This window comes from Leuresthes tenuis, unplaced genomic scaffold (assembly GCF_036924035.1).
Source record: "Leuresthes tenuis unplaced genomic scaffold, fLeuTen1.0.hap1 SCAF_23, whole genome shotgun sequence".
Taxonomy (NCBI): Eukaryota; Metazoa; Chordata; class Actinopteri; order Atheriniformes; family Atherinopsidae; genus Leuresthes; species Leuresthes tenuis.
The window spans coordinates 232605-250115 of NW_027325377.1; the positions used below are offsets into that span (position 1 = coordinate 232605).

The 17511-nt window shown below is 48.5% G+C and overlaps 1 protein-coding gene across 8 annotated transcripts in view; it reads right to left on the bottom strand.

Moving 5' to 3' along the window:
- mical3b (microtubule associated monooxygenase, calponin and LIM domain containing 3b) overlaps positions 1-16473 on the bottom strand; it is a 58504-nt gene extending 42031 nt beyond the window's left edge. For 5 of the 8 annotated variants that reach the window (XM_072377606.1, XM_072377604.1, XM_072377603.1 and 2 more), the window contains exons 1-16: positions 16367-16469; positions 14471-14546; positions 13948-14294; positions 13630-13837; positions 13438-13551; positions 12004-12105; positions 8254-8409; positions 8084-8184; positions 6604-6861; positions 5901-6016; positions 5540-5666; positions 5372-5465; positions 4583-4730; positions 4081-4277; positions 3290-3390; positions 3155-3217 (exon numbers count right to left, since the gene is read on the bottom strand). In XM_072377606.1, the coding sequence (XP_072233707.1) occupies positions 3155-3217; positions 3290-3390; positions 4081-4277; positions 4583-4730; positions 5372-5465; positions 5540-5666; positions 5901-6016; positions 6604-6861; positions 8084-8184; positions 8254-8409; positions 12004-12105; positions 13438-13551; positions 13630-13837; positions 13948-14211 (2049 nt within the window). In that variant the 5' untranslated portion in view covers positions 14212-14294; positions 14471-14546; positions 16367-16469. Of the gene's footprint in view, positions 1-3154; positions 3218-3289; positions 3391-4080; positions 4278-4582; positions 4731-5371; positions 5466-5539; positions 5667-5900; positions 6017-6603; positions 6862-8083; positions 8185-8253; positions 8410-12003; positions 12106-13437; positions 13552-13629; positions 13838-13947; positions 14547-16366 lie in introns of all 8 variants that reach the window. The other 3 variants (XM_072377607.1, XM_072377602.1, XM_072377601.1) reach the window with 3 other exon arrangements.
- Positions 16474-17511: the final 1038 nt, after the last annotated feature.

Sequence of the window (17511 nt, forward strand, 5' to 3'; positions counted from 1 at the left end):
AGTCTTTGCCCTCACTTTCGAGTCTTTGCCCTCACTTAGGAGTCTTTGCCCTCACTTAGGAGTCTTTGCCCTCACTTAGGAGTCTTTGCCCTCACTTACGAGTCTTTGCCCTCACTTACGAGTCTTTGTCCTCACTTACGAGTCTTTGCCCTCACTTACGAGTCTCCGTCCTCACTTTCGAGTCTTTGTCCTCACTTACGAGTCTTTGTCCTCACTTACGAGTCTTTGTCCTCACTTACGAGTCTTTGCCCTCACTTACGAGTCTTTGTCCTCACTTACGAGTCTTTGTCCTCACTTACGAGTCTCCGTCCTCACTTTCGAGTCTTTGTCCTCACTTAGGAGTCTTTGTCCTCACTTTCGAGTCTTTGTCCTCACTTAGGAGTCTTTGTCCTCACTTACGAGTCTTTGTCCTCACTTACGAGTCTTTGTCCTCACTTACGAGTCTTTGTCCTCACTTACGAGTCTTTGCCCTCACTTACGAGTCTTTGTCCTCACTTACGAGTCTTTGTCCTCTTTTACGAGTCTTTGTCCTCACTTACGAGTCTTTGCCCTCACTTACGAGTCTTTGCCCTCACTTTCGAGTCTTTGCCCTCACTTAGGAGTCTTTGTCCTCACTTACGAGTCTTTGTCCTCACTTACGAGTCTTTGTCCTCACTTACGAGTCTTTGTCCTCACTTACGAGTCTTTGTCCTCACTTACGAGTCTCCGTCCTCACTTACGAGTCTTTGTCCTCACTTACGAGTCTTTGTCCTCACTTACGAGTCTTTGCCCTCACTTACGAGTCTTTGCCCTCACTTACGAGTCTTCGTCCTCACTTACGAGTCTCCGTCCTCACTTACGAGTCTCCGTCCTCACTTACGAGTCTCCGTCCTCACTTACGAGTCTCCGTCCTCACTTACGAGTCTCCGTCCTCACTTACGAGTCTTTGCCCTCACTTACGAGTCTTTGCCCTCACTTTCGAGTCTTTGTCCTCTTTTACGAGTCTTTGTCCTCACTTACGAGTCTTTGCCCTCACTTTCGAGTCTTTGCCCTCACTTAGGAGTCTTTGTCCTCACTTACGAGTCTTTGTCCTCACTTACGAGTCTTTGTCCTCACTTACGAGTCTTTGTCCTCACTTACGAGTCTTTGTCCTCACTTACGAGTCTTTGTCCTCACTTACGAGTCTTTGCCCTCACTTAGGAGTCTTTACCCTCACTTAGGAGTCTTTGCCCTCACTTACGAGTCTTTGTCCTCACTTACGAGTCTTTGCCCTCACTTACGAGTCTTTGTCCTCACTTACGAGTCTTTGTCCTCACTTACGAGTCTTTGCCCTCACTTTCGAGTCTTTGCCCTCACTTTCGAGTCTTTGCCCTCACTTACGAGTCTTTGTCCTCACTTACGAGTCTTTGCCCTCACTTTCGAGTCTTTGCCCTCACTTTCGAGTCTTTGCCCTCACTTACGAGTCTTTGTCCTCACTTACGAGTCTTTGTCCTCACTTACGAGTCTTTGCCCTCACTTACGAGTCTCTGCCCTCACTTACGAGTCTTTGTCCTCACTTACGAGTCTTTGTCCTCACTTACGAGTCTTTGTCCTCACTTACGAGTCTTTGCCCTCACTTACGAGTCTTTGTCCTCACTTACGAGTCTTTGTCCTCACTTACGAGTCTTTGCCCTCACTTACGAGTCTTTGTCCTCACTTACGAGTCTTTGTCCTCACTTACGAGTCTTTGCCCTCACTTACGAGTCTTTGCCCTCACTTACGAGTCTTTGTCCTCACGAGTCTTTGCCCTCACTTACGAGTCTTTGTCCTCATTTACGAGTCTTTGTCCTCACTTACGAGTCTTTGTCCTCATTTACGAGTCTCTTTCCTCACGAGTCTTTGCCCTCACTTACGAGTCTTTGTCCTCATTTATGAGTCTTTGTCCTCACTTAGGAGTCTCTGCCCTCACTTACGAGTCTTTGTCCTCACTTACGAGTCTTTGCCCTCACTTACGAGTCTTTTCCCTCACTTACGAGTCTCTGCCCTCACTTACGAGTCTTTGCCCTCACTTATGAGTCTCTGCCCTCACTTACGAGTCTTTGCCCTCACTTACGAGTCTTTGTCCTCACTTACGAGTCTTTGCCCTCACTTACGAGTCTTTGCCCTCACTTACGAGTCTTTGCCCTCACTTACGAGTCTTTGCCCTCACTTACGAGTCTTTGCCCTCACTTACGAGTCTTTGCCCTCACTTACGAGTCTTTGCCCTCACTTACGAGTCTTTGCCCTCACTTACGAGTCTTTGCCCTCACTTACGAGTCTTTGCCCTCGCTTACGAGTCTCTGCCCTCGCTTACGAGTCTTTGCCCTCGCTTACGAGTCTTTGTCCTCGCTTACGAGTCTTTGTCCTCACTTACGAGTCTTTGTCCTCACTTATGAGTCTTTGTCCTCACTTACGAGTCTTTGTCCTCACTTACGAGTCTTTGTCCTCACTTACGAGTCTTTGCCCTCACTTACGAGTCTTTGCCCTCACTTACGAGTCTCTGCCCTCACTTACGAGTCTTTGTCCTCACTTACGAGTCTTTGTCCTCACTTACGAGTCTTTGCCCTCACTTACGAGTCTTTGCCCTCACTTACGAGTCTTTGCCCTCACTTACGAGTCTTTGCCCTCACTTACGAGTCTTTCTCCTCACTTACGAGTCTTTGCCCTCACTTACGAGTCTTTGCCCTCACTTACGAGTCTTTGCCCTCACTTACGAGTCTTTGCCCTCACTTACGAGTCTCTGCCCTCACTTACGAGTCTTTGCCCTCACTTTCGAGTCTTTGCCCTCACTTACGAGTCTTTGCCCTCACTTACGAGTCTCTGTCCTCACTTACGAGTCTTTGTCCTCACTTACGAGTCTTTGTCCTCACTTACGAGTCTTTGTCCTCACTTACGAGTCTTTGCCCTCACTTACGAGTCTCTTTCCTCACGAGTCTTTGCCCTCGTCAGATATATATTTTTTGTTTAGTCTTATTTGTTGTTATCATTCTTAACTAAGAGTTCATTATCAGTGTGATGTTTTTCTGTCTTTCACACTTTCTTTTATTATCATTAATATTTTTGTGCTTAATAATCTATTTTTGTAACAGGTCATAAACATATTGTTGTTCTTGAGGAAATCCTCTCAGAGACTGACAGATATTGTGTTAATACCAACCTCCGGAGGTTGTCTGCCCGGCTCACTCGTCTTCCTCCTTTTCCCCAGAGCTTTGCGGTTCTCCTGCAGAGACAGAATATTAACACCACCTTAGAGCTCCGACACGATGCTGTAGATCTGAAGAGCTGCAGCTACCTTTGGGTTTCTCTTCCTGGACGGACTGCTTCCCAGTCTGCTGAGGAGGGAGGCTGGAGTGATGAGAGCTGATCTCAGGTCAGCGCTGTGACTGAGGCAGCCTGAAACAAACGCCAACATCAGCTGATTCACTGACCAACAACATGGTCCAGCTCAGGTTTATTTACAGGGAACATTTAAAGGCACAACTCTGAGCAAAGAGCTGGATTAACAATACAGTCCAGTAAAACTAGCTAAAGCTGAAACTAAGACTGAAACAAATAACTAAGAACAAAGACAATAAAAACACAACCCAGCGGACAGCAGTAAAAGCCAACGAAGGGAAGACCAGAGCAGAGTCATGTGATCAGGCTTTTTAATCCCAGTTAAAGAGGAGCTGCTCAGTTTGGACCACAGCAGACCGACTGATGCCCAAATACAGAACTACAGCAGTCCAACAACCAGGAGAGGAACCACTGAAGGACCGTTTCAGCTCCTTTGTGGGGAAGAGAAGGTTTCACCAGACTTCTCACTATAGAAAACATCTGTTTCCACATGATGAACAACCTGTTCATCCCTCAGGTCAGTCAGTTAAGAAACTGCATTTATCCATCCATCACTTTCTACTAGAGACTCCCTAAATCAACAGGTTTTTTTATCATTTGGCAGCCATTTATACCCCTCAACAACACTTAAACACAAGGCTTCTTAGTCTAACTTTAATTTAGTTTGTCTTGTTTCATTGTTGTTTTTCTTCACTTTCCAAACTGCGGTTAAAAATCAGCTGATCTGGGTGCAGGCAGCAGTCTCACCAGCAGGGGGCGGTGTTTCTTTGAGCAGCTGGTAGAACTGACTCAGGTACATCACCATGGACAGAGAGTCGGGTTCTCCAACGGAGGACATTTCTTCCACCGTCATCAGAGGAGAAATTCCAAACTCCTGCTCCGCCGCATCGAAGGCGAGTCGAATATTTTCCTCCACCGAAGACTCATCCAGAGAGTCGAAGTCTCTGAGGGAAACAGGAAGTCAACACAAAGCGAACAAAATGCGGCTCAGTTTCATGAAAGTTAGAGAAAGCAGAGAGATACAATTTACACCGACACTGAAGCATTAAGTGAACGTAAAGCTGGACTTCAGCCATGTTGTCTCAGGCGTTTGTGGCTTAAATGCCAGAACTTTAACGTCTCTGAATGAAACGTTTGAGACGCCGTTGAGCTGCTGATGCACAGTATTATTGATCGATTCATCAGTTTTTTATGTGTCACGGTAAATAAAGAGATTAATAATAAGATGAATGAAAAGTAAATGGTTTACATCAGATCGGGTCGGTATCGGTGGATAAGAGCACACAAGGCAAGGCCACTCTTCCAGGAAGTAGTCAGGTCATTGACAGCGGCGCCATGGTAACCGTGAGTCTGCTCCTGGCACCAGGTCAGCAGCTGATTGGACCGAGAGAAGGGCTCTGAGGGAGAAAACAGACCAATTGGGTTAGAGCTGTGACTCATACAGCTGCAACCGTCACAGAGTTAAAAGGAAGGAAACTTTCTGGAAACTCTTCCATTAGAAACGGTGCCTGATTCAGGTTTCTGGGCCCTCTGACAAAGCCTCACCGATCACATCACATGCCGGGGTTTGGTGCCATCAGAAATGCTGATGTTTTATAATCAGAACCTAAGGGGATTCTGTTGCTGTAACCATGGGTAACAACAGCCTCCTCAGAGGTAGAAAAAGGCTCCTTCTGGACATATAAATGGGAGTAAAACCAGTAATTAGATTCTTTTAATGGGCTGATCACACACTAGCAAGAAGACCTGAAGGTTTCCATGAAGGTTTGTGAGATATTTTGGTTTCAAAAGCTGGAAAATTGCCCCAAAACTACTTTTAAATGATGAACGGAACCAAAACAGAGCCAAAAATGAACCAAAACGAACCCCGGTTCTCATCATCAGCCTCTGATTGATCTCCTGAAAGCTACAGTCACCAAACCCTTGGACTTCTCTGAACCGAACCTGAAAGGTGCATCACTGTAAGAACGGAGCAACACTGCAGCCTCGCTGTGAACCACATCTGTCTGAAAATACACCTGCAGCACATGGAGGTCACCTGGTCTGAGGAGTCCGGGGGAAGGCAGCCGCATCATGCCTCTGAGGTCTGTGTTGGGCCCCACCTCCTGTCCCGTGTCCACCAGGTGTCTCACCTGGAAATAAGAAAAGAATGAGTTCAGCAGCAGTTAAAGGTTCCCTGTTAACCTGCCTCTCAGGGAGCATTTACCTGGGCAGGTGTGATAGACAGAGGGTTGATGTTCAGGTATCTTGTTGCCGGATCGACTGAGAACAGGCTGATGTTCTTCTGCATGTTCTCTGGAGTCGTCTGAGCGAGGTGGCGGTACAAACTCTCCCTGTAGGACAGAAGGACGGGACGTTAAAGGATGTCAGTCCTGTCCAGGTGAGTCCTGTCCATGTGAGTCCAGGTGAGTCCTGTCCAGGTGAGTCCTGTCCAGGTCAGTCCTGTCCAGGTCAGTCCTGTCCAGGTGAGTCCTGTCCAGGTGGGTCCTGTCCAGGTGGGTCCTGTCCAGGTGAGTCCTGTCCAGGTGAGTCCTGTCCAGGTGAGTCCTGTCCAGGTGAGTCCTCACCTCTCAGCCAGCACATCCAGAGGACTTCCTCCTTGAGCCCAACTTCGTATCATCCAAGCAGAATCCAGAGCAGCCAGAAACCCCCGAGCTACACCTGTTCCCATCGGCCAGAAGGGCTGCGGACACACATGTGGACAAGTCATCCACCTGTTTCACCTGCACCACCCTCTCTGTCTCCACCCGTCTCACCATCACCACCCTCTCTGTCTCCACCTGTCTCACCTCCACCACCCTCTGTCTCCACCTGTCTCACCTCCATCACCCTCTCTGTCTCCACCTGTTTCACCTCCACCACCCTCTGTCTCCACCTGTCTCACCTCCATCACCCTCTCTGTCTCCACCTGTCTCACCTCCATCACCCTCTCTGTCTCCACCTGTCTCACCTCCACCACCCTCTGTCTCCACCTGTCTCACCTCCATCACCCTCTCTGTCTCCACCTGTTTCACCTCCACCACCCTCTGTCTCCACCTGTCTCACCTCCATCACCCTCTCTGTCTCCACCTGTCTCACCTCCATCACCCTCTCTGTCTCCACCTGTCTCACCTCCATCACCCTCTCTGTCTCCACCTGTCTCACCTCCATCACCCTCTCTGTCTCCACCTGTCTCACCTCCACCACCCTCTGTCTCCACCTGTTTCACCTCCACCACCCTCTGTCTCCACCCGTCTCACCTCCACCACCCTCTGTCTCCACCCGTCTCACCTCCAGAAGACTGTCTCCCACCAGTGTAACCAGCAGTTGGTGTCCGTGGCGTTGGCGGACCATGGCGGCGTTCTCTGATGCGTACATGCAGGTGAAGTCAAACATGGCGACATCTGGCTGGCCGTAGTGATTCATGGCAAAGTCAAGTAACGGCAGCTGGTGATTGGTGGAGAAGTCTGCAGCTTCACGGGCATAAGCCTGCAATGCATCCTGGTCCACGTTGTCCCGAGAGAGGAGCAGCTCCGTGTCTGCGAAGTCCTAAAGGAGGAACAAGATTTATTACAACGTGCTCCAGGTGTGTTACCACCTGTAGGCTGACTCCAGGTGAGTTACCACCTGCAGGCTGACTCCAGGTGAGTTACCACCTGCAGGCCGACCCCAGGTGTGTTACCACCTGTAGGCCGACCCCAGGTGAGTTACCACCTGTGGGCTGACCCCAGGTGTGTTACCACCTGTAGGCCGACCCCAGGTGTGTTACCACCTGTAGACTGACCCCAGGTGTGTTACCACCTGTAGGCCGACCCCAGGTGAGTTACCACCTGTGGGCTGACCCCAGGTGTGTTACCACCTGTAGGCCGACCCCAGGTGTGTTACCACCTGTAGACTGACTCCAGGTGTGTTACCACCTGTAGGCCGACCCCAGGTGAGTTACCACCTGTGGGCTGACCCCAGGTGTGTTACCACCTGTAGGCCGACCCCAGGTGTGTTACCACCTGTAGGCCGACCCCAGGTGTGTTACCACCTGTAGGCCGACTCCAGGTGTGTTACCACCTGTAGTCCGACTCCAGGTGTGTTACCACCTGTAGACTGACTCCAGGTGTGTTACCACCTGTAGGCCGACCCAAGGTGTGTTACCACCTGTAGGCTGACTCCAGGTGAGTTACCACCTGTAGGCTGACCCCAGGTGAGTTACCACCTGTACGCTGACCCCAGGTGAGTTACCACCTGTAGGCCGACCCCAGGTGAGTTACCACCTGTAGACTGACTCCAGGTGAGTTACCACCTGCAGGCTGACTCCAGGTGAGTTACCACCTGCAGGCTGACCCCAGGTGTGTTACCACCTGTAGACAGACTCCAGGTGTGTTACCACCTGTAGGCTGACCCCAGGTGTGTTACCACCTCTAGGCCGACCCCAGGTGTGTTACCACCTGTAGACGGACTCCAGGTGAGTTACCACCTGTAGGCCGACCCCAGGTGTGTTACCACCTGTAGACGGACTCCAGGTGAGTTACCACCTGTAGGCTGACCCCAGGTGTGTTACTACCTGTAGACTGACTCCAGGTGTGTTACCACCTGTAGACTGACCCCAGGTGTGTTACCACCTGTAGGCTGACTCCAGGTGTGTTACCACCTGAAGGCTGACTCCAGGTGTGTTACCACCTGTAGGCTGACTCCAGGTGTGTTACCACCTGAAGGCTGACCCCAGGTGAGTTACCACCTGTAGACTGACCCCAGGTGAGTTACCTGCTGCCTTAGTTACCTGTAGAATCACCCCCTTCTCCAACAGACTCTGTTTCTTTGCCGTCATAACAAAGTAGTGGGTGTCGTCCTTGTAGTACACAATGTTCTCCAGGTCAATCCCTGGAACAGGTGCACATGTTAGCATGACATTCAGAGCAGGTGTGAACAGAGACAGGTAAAAGGACTGACCGGTTTCCTGCCGCAGCTCCTGGAAGAACCTCTGGTTGAAGATGAAAGCTACTCCACTGATCTCCTCCACTTTGGCCTCAGCTGAAGTGTTTCTATTTTTAAAGTTGGCTGTGATGGCGATGGCCAACTTTCCCCTGAACTCTTTACGCCTGAAGCCTGTTCACACAGGTGAACATGACACAGGTGAACATGACACAGGTGAACATGACACAGGTGAACATGACACAGGTGAACATGACACAGGTGAACATGACACAGGTGAACATGACAGGTGAACATGACACAGGTGAAAATGACACAGGTGAACATGACACAGGTGAAAATGACACAGGTGAACATGACACAGGTGAACATGACACAGGTGAACATGACACAGGTGAACATGACACAGGTGAAAATGACACAGGTGAACATGACACAGGTGAAAATGACACAGGTGAACATGACACAGGTGAACATGACACAGGTGAAAATGACACAGGTGAAAATGACACAGGTGAACATGACACAGGTGAACATGACACAGGTGACCATGACAGGTAAACATGACACAGGTGAACATGGCACAGGTGAACATGGCACAGGTGAACATGACACAGGTGAACATGACACAGGTGAACATGACACAGGTGAACATGACACAGGTGAACATGACAGGTGAACATGACACAGGTGAAAATGACACAGGTGAACATGACACAGGTGAAAATGACACAGGTGAACATGACACAGGTGAACATGACACAGGTGAACATGACACAGGTGAACATGACACAGGTGAAAATGACACAGGTGAACATGACACAGGTGAAAATGACACAGGTGAACATGACACAGGTGAACATGACACAGGTGAAAATGACACAGGTGAAAATGACACAGGTGAACATGACAGGTGAACATGACACAGGTGAACATGACACAGGTGAACATGACACAGGTGAACATGGCACAGGTGAACATGGCACAGGTGAACATGACACAGGTGAACATGACACAGGTGAACATGACACAGGTGAACATGACACAGGTGAACATGACACAGGTAAACATGACACAGGTGAAAATGACAGGTGAACATGACACAGGTGAACATGACACAGGTAAACATGACACAGGTGAACATGACACAGGTGAAAATGACAGGTGAACATGACACAGGTGAAAATGACACAGGTGAACATGACACAGGTGAAAATGACACAGGTGAACATGACACAGGTGAACATGACACAGGTGACCATGACAGGTAAACATGACACAGGTGAACATGACACAGGTGAAAATGACACAGGTGAACATGACACAGGTGAACATGACACAGGTGAACATGGCACAGGTGAACATGGCACAGGTGAACATGACACAGGTAAACATGACACAGGTGAACATGACACAGGTGAAAATGACACAGGTGAAAATGACACAGGTGAACATGACACAGGTGAACATGACACAGGTAAACATGACAAAGGTGAACATGACACAGGTGAACATGACACAGGTGAACATGACACAGGTGAACATGACACAGGTGAACATGACACAGGTAAACATGACACAGGTGAACATGACACAGGTGAACACGACAGGTAAACACGACACAGGTGAACACGACACAGGTGAACACGACACAGGTGAACACGACACAGGTGAACACGACACAGGTGAACACGACACAGGTGAACACGACACAGGTGAACACGACACAGGTGAACACGACACAGGTGAACATGACACAGGTGAACATGACACAGGTAAACATGACACAGGTGAACATGACACAGGTGAACATGACACAGGTGAACATGACACAGGTGAACATGATACAGGTGAACACGACACAGGTGAACATGACACAGGTGAACATGACACAGGTGAACACGACACAGGTGAACACGACACAGGTGAACATGACACAGGTGAACATGACACAGGTGAACATGATACAGGTGAACACGACACAGGTGAACATGACACAGGTGAACATGACACAGGTGAACACGACACAGGTGAACATGACACAGGTGAACACGACACAGGTGAACACGACACAGGTGAACATGACACAGATAAACATGACACAGGTGAACACGACACAGGTGAAATTGACACAGGTGAACATGACACAGGTAAACATGACACAGGTGAACACGAGACAGGTGAACATGACACAGGTGAACATGACACAGGTGAACATGACACAGTTAAACATGACACAGGTGAACATGACACAGGTGAACATGACACAGGTGAACATGACACAGGTGAACATGACACAGGTGAACATGACACAGGTAAACATGACACAGGTGAACATGACACAGGTGAACATGACACAGGTGAACATGACACAGGTGAACATGACACAGGTGAACATGACACAGGTGAACATGACACAGGTAAACATGACACAGGTGAACATGACACAGGTGAACATGACACAGGTGAACATGACACAGGTGAACATGACACAGGTGAACACGACACAGGTGAACATGACACAGGTGAACACGACACAGGTGAACACGACACAGGTGAACATGACACAGATAAACATGACACAGGTGAACACGACACAGGTGAAATTGACACAGGTGAACATGACACAGGTAAACATGACACAGGTGAACACGAGACAGGTGAACATGACACAGGTGAACATGACACAGGTGAACATGACACAGTTAAACATGACACAGGTGAACATGACACAGGTGAACATGACACAGGTGAACATGACACAGGTGAACATGACACAGGTAAACATGACACAGGTGAACATGACACAGGTGAACATGACACAGGTGAACATGACACAGGTGAACATGACACAGGTGAACATGACACAGGTGAACATGACACAGGTGAACATGACACAGGTAAACATGACACAGGTGAACACGACACAGGTGAACATGACACAGGTGAACATGACACAGGTGAACATGACACAGGTGAACATGACACAGGTGAACATGACACAGGTGAACATGACACAGGTGAACATGACACAGGTGAACATGACACAGGTGAACAGAAATGGTGTCATCTGGTTGGGCACCGAGTGTATTCCTGAAATCTCAAGTCTTAGATTAGGGTTCAAGTTCAATGTGAAGAAGAAGAATCCTTAAAAATAGCAGATTAATCCTCGACATTTTACACGGAACCATAATAATATTCCAATAAAAACGTTCTAGTTCAGGTCAGATTATAACTAAATTAAATGGTTATAAAACACGGTCACCACGGTGATAACACCAACCAAATAAAATGGATCTCACCTTTGATTTTAAAAACCCTGCTGAGTCTCAGACTCAGTTTTTGAGTCTTGGTTGTATTGTTCTGCAGTTGTACACCATGTCTTCAGGAATAGTTCTCCAGGCTTCTTGAAGGACATCCCAAAGCTCTTCTTTGGATGTCGGCTGCCTTGTTACGTCTCATACTAAATATTGCAGCTCCCTCTGCTTTATCCAACAAGTCTTTCCACTGAACACATCACTAACATCCTTAAAAAGTCTCCAGCTTTTGGTTGATTCTCCTTCATAGCTCCGTCTTTTACTGCCTCCCATCTCTCCATGATGGGCTTCAGAGCCTTCAGCCACTGTTAAACCTCCCTAAAAGCTCCTGTGTTCATACCCACCTATCCCAGGTACATGTTTAAAAACTCTTTGGTTTGCTTTTTTCTGTGATACGAGACTTCAGGGTCTGCAGGACACATGTATCTCTGAAACAGTGAGGCTGCCGTACCTGGCAGCGTGTTCCTGCGTCCGTCTGCTCCGATGATGACATCAAACTCCAGCTGACTTACAGGATGAGACTTCGGACTCACCTCCATCCTCCAGCCCACCTCTGCACAGGTAGATGATGACAGATCCACAGTCAGTTTGTTTCATTCAACACTTTTAAAACCACACACTTTACACTTTGTCCCTGATGTTAGCTACAAAGAGCTTAATGGAGCGGCTCCATCTACTTGGATGCTCTTGCAAAGGCTTCTGTCCCAACTGGGTCCCTCCGTTGGTCCCAGGATTGTCGTCTAGCAGCTCCTACACCACGCCTAAGACAATCCAAACTCTGTTCATGTGTCGTCCCACGATGGTGGAATGACCTACCGAGCGCTACCAGAACAGGGGCGTCCCTGTCTATCTTCAAGAAGCTCCTGAAAACCCAGCTCTTCAGAGAGCATCTCCTATCCCAGCACTTACCCTGTACTTCCCTCCCCCCTCTATCTCTGCACTTTATCTTTCTGCACTTCCTTCTATGCCTGCACCCTATCTCTACTCTGTCCCCTCTGACAGAGTCGGACTCCTGGGTTCCTTCTATGTAGCTTATTGTTAGCTTATTGTTAGCTTATTGTTAGCTTTTTATAAAGCTGTTATATCTTCATTTGGAAGTTGCTTTGGATAAAAGCGTCTGCTGAATACATAAATATAAACTCTATGCTTGACCGAATAGTTCATAACACATTTTTCTGCAGTTATTTCAGTTTTACTCTGACTTTAAGGTCAATATTGAGAATCCTGGCACCCAAAAGAAAATCCTCGGTGTAAGTAGGACCCGAAAATTAGCCAAAATGCTACAAGAAAAGGTCACATTTTGTCTAAAAATGTATTTGTCAACCAACATTTCACAATGATGTGGTTGATGATGTGCCTTTGTGACAACATCTGCACTGAAATTAACCAAATAACTGCTAAAACGTTAATAATAAAGTCTTTCTGCACTTCCTTCTATGCCTGCACCCTATCTCTACTCTGTCCCCTCTGACAGAGTCGGACTCCTGGGTTCCTTCTATGGAGCTTATTGTTAGCTTTTTATAAAGCTGTTATATCTTCATTTGTAAGTCTCTTTGGATAAAAGCGTCTGATAAATACAGGAACATCTCAGACTCTAAACACTCGTATGTCCACTTGTTCTCCTCTTCAACCCCTAACCCTCTCCTGCCCACACTTATGAATCATAAGAAGTCCTTCTGCCTCCAGCACATCAGGTGATGCAAACACCTCAAATGTTCCTCCTTTCCTTGACCTTCTGCATCACTTTATGTGATGACTTTCTCTGTTTCATTCACACAGACTGAGCTGGAACTCTAACTCTAACCCTTCTGCTCGCCTCAGGCCTACAAACAGACGTTTACAGAGAATGTTCTGGTTTTAACTGGAGAACCCTCCGTTATCTCACTGTGTCGCTGGTTCTCCGGCGGCTCCAGCAGCTCCTTAAACTCCACGTTGGCGTGGACTTCGGCCCCCAGCAGCAAGGCGACCTTCAGCAGGACCAGCTGCAGCTGGCGGATACCTGCAGACAGGAGAAGGCGGCGCTGACGGGACCGTCCAGCTGCTCTGATCGCACACAGCGAACGGCTCAAACACTCACTGATGTGGTCGATGGAGCCAGCGGAGAACTTCCCGTGGAACTTTTTGGCCCCGAGGCCACGGAGGTCGTGGATGGTGAAGGGCCACAGGTGGAGCACATTGTTCCTGGAGAACGAGTCCCTCTTCTCCAGCACCACCACCCGAGCTCCCATGAAGCTCAGCTCCACCGCCGTTCTCAGACCACAAGGCCCCGCCCCGATGATCACGCACTGACCAATCAGAGGAGACACCAGCGGACCAATCAGAGGAGACACCAGCGGACCAATCAGAGACAGTTTTCTCCTAAAAGTGACGTTTGTGGTGGTTCTGTAGAACTCACTGTCATGTTGGTGCAGACTCGGGCCTTCTGGTACTCCTGCTGAGCGGCCCGTCGGTCTAGTTTGGCCCACAGTCCGTTCGCCCTCCAGTAATTGAGGCGACGTTTGATAAGTCGGTACAGCGGCCTCTCGGCGGCGCCACGGTCCAACTGCAGATGTTCGCACAGCTGGCTGAAACAGCTGAGCACCGCCCGACAGGTCGATGCTGACACAAACTCATCAAACAGCTCCTGAGCTCGGCCTTCTGGGTAAGACTGGTCTCCCATGGCGACCCGCGGGGCTGCAGGACACCATGGGAAGGGTGTCACCTGCTGATGATGTCACTGATGGACTCCAGCTCTGAGGCCAGCTGGAAGGACAGGAAGAAGAAACCTGTAAAGAGATTTCGGAATACAGACGCCACGCCCACTGAGGCCAGCGAGTAAATATGAACATAAAGAATTATATTATCCCATTCTCGTCTCTGATTGGCTGAGAGGAGCCAAACAGCTGAAAACTGTCAGCGTGAAGAAGAACATTTCTCACCAAACTCAGTTGATTCGATTCCTCAGGGGACGAGACGAGCTGTGGCCTGTTTCAGCAGACATTTTCTTACCTGGACCTATGAAGCATTCAGGCAGAAAAAAGGCTCCTAACTCAAGGGATGAACCAGTGTTGTGTCGACACAGAACAGACAACTTAGCAAAGAAGCCATTTTAAACTGGATCTTTAGGCACTTTGTTACCAGCAGCCTGTCACAAAGACACATCATTTGTTCCCATTTCTTTAGCTGCATCTATGAAAAACAGCAAAGAAAACACAGTTTGACAGACAGAAAATAGGATTTCTGCAGCAACAAGGTGATTCCCAAAGAGCTATTAGCTGAAAACTTGGCATATCTCAGCATGGTGTGCAGTGTGTCCTTAAAACATTTGAGGAAACTGGACAAGTGGAGGACAAAAGAAGAAGTGTCAGGTCTAAAAAACTATCTCCAGCAGATGAACAGGATCTGAAAGTGATGTCCTTAAGAAAGAGGAAAAAATCCAGCTGTGACCTGACAGGACCTGAGAGATGCATCTGGACCTTCAGCTGATCCATCTACTGTTGGCCCAAGCCTCATCAGAAATGGGCTCCATGGAAGGGTGGCTGTCAAGAAGCCGTTCTTAAGGAAGGGAAACAGGGAGAAAAGGCTGAGCTGAGCCAAATGACACAAGAAGTGGACTGAAAATCAGTGGCAACAGGTCTTATGGAGGGATGAATCCTCCCCAGAGCCCGGACCTCAACATTATTGAAGCAGTGTGGGATCATCTGACAGAGAACGGAACAAAAGGCAGCCCACATCCAAAGAAGAGCTTTGGGATGTCCTTCAAGAAGCCTGGAGAACTATTCCTGAAGACTCCTTAAAGAAATGACAGAAAGCTTGTCTCAGAGGGTTCAGGCTGTGTTGGAGAATAAAGGAGCTCAGACCAGAGATTCACTTTAAAGCTGCTGAGAACTGAGAAAAAACTCTGTTTCTGCCTCAGATTCTGGGTTTAAGTTCATGTTTGATCATGTTTCAGATGTTCTGCTGCTCCTCATGTAAATCTGAGACTAATCGACTGACATCAAACTGTTCAGGTTCAGTTAAAACGGTTTCAAACAAACAACTTTCTTCCAGTCATTCAACCTTATTTACAAGCTTCAGTTTAGTTCTCAGCTGCTTCCTGAGGAGATAGGATGGCACAAAACTCTGTTAGAGACCAAATCTGTTGACAGTCTTTGTAACCAAAGTCTGCGGAGCCTCACAGTGAAGCTGATTTTAGATCTGCAACAAGAAAATCTGATTTTATTGATCATGTTTGTGTGGAATAAAATCCAAAGCTTCCCTTCAGCTGAGGAGAAGTCACATGATCTGTGTGAACAGAAACAAAGACCGTCACACAGCGCAGAGCCATCTGTACCAAGCACCAACACACCAACACATCTCTGTTTGTGGGGATCTATTCAGAACCAGGGCTCTGAAACCAGTCCTCACAATGATAGAAAATCAAATACATTTATCAATAAAGGTTCAGCAACGATCGATCAGCTGATTGATGGATGGCTGATGTGATCCAGCTGCAGTCTGAGCTCCTTTAACTGGATCAAAAGTTGAATTTTTTCAGATCTGTTGAGGATTCTTGTTGGGTTGGGGTTTTAAGGGTAGGGTTTAGTTTTTTTTCAGCTAATTTTACAGAACCAGCTGCTGATTCTGTGTTTTCACCATGAGATGAAGCAGCTTTTTCTTCTGCTCGGGTCACAGAAAACATTCAGGACATCATGAACACTCTCATGGTTTCATCTTCAGTGTGAAAGCTCAGACTATAAACTCACGACACATGTGGGACATCAGCTACTTCCTGTCAACGACATTCAGACCAGAGCTGAACGACATAAAGAGTGAAACCAGTGAAAAGTACTCACATCTCAGAGCTGAACGCCTGCCTTCTGCTCTCCTCCAACTGCTGACTGATCCGCTCTAATCACACACTCTGAAAACTCTCAGTTACAGCCCCACAAGGTCTTAGACTGACAGCAGTCCTCACAGAGATAAACAAGCCCACTGACACACAGTGTGTGGCTGAGGTCAGGGGGCGTGGTCTAACAGGACAAGCCCCGCCCACCAGAGTCAGACAGACAGAGCCGATCCTGATCCTTTGCTAATCTCAGCGTTAATGAGCTTAAGGAGAGCAGATCATCTTCATCAGAGCAGCGAGGAAGACGCCATGTTCATGTGCAAAGGCGCCACCAAGGGGCCGGCGGGGTCATTACACGGGCCGGCGGGGTCATTACACGGGCCGGCGGGGTCATTACACGGGGCGGCGGGGTCATTACACGGGCCGGCGGGGTCATTACACGGGCCGGCGGGGTCATTACACGGGCCGGCGGGGTCATTACACGGGCCGGCGGGGTCATTACACGGGGCGGCGGGGTCATTACACGGGGCGGCGGGGTCATTACACGGGCCGGCGGGGTCATTACACGGGCCGGCGGGGTCATTACACGGGCCGGCGGGGTCATTACACGGGCCGGCGGGGTCATTACACGGGCCGCCCACGCCTCCAACTGAATATTTAACTAATTAAAAGCCTTTCTCCAGGATGAGTATCTGGAGGATACCTAAAGTTTGTTTGCTCAGGTTCAGAGTGCTACACTGAAGGCGATCTGTTAGCAGAAACCATGAAATCAACCAAAGGCTTCAGTTTCTGTGCACCTTAACTTTAGATCACTGTAACCATAAAGTTCTCTGACATTTAGGTTCTGCTTCCTCCTGCTCTCCACAGGTCAGTCCAGTTCGCCTAAACACAGTTCTGTTGGCGCTGGTTTCAGCCCCACTAATCAGACAGAAGGTCCACTTGGTGGTTCCTCCTCTGAAAAGGCCCCACTCACCTGTGGTGTCCCTCAGGGATCTGTGTTGGAGCCCATGCTCATGGATGACCTTAAACTTAGAACAAGGTCACGGTCTCTGGAAACCCTGAATGTCTCCATATCGGCGCTCTTGGTTTGTTGGTCTGTGAGATCCTCAGCTGTCAGGTCCAGTTTCTTCGAGTTAAGAGTAAAGACAAAGT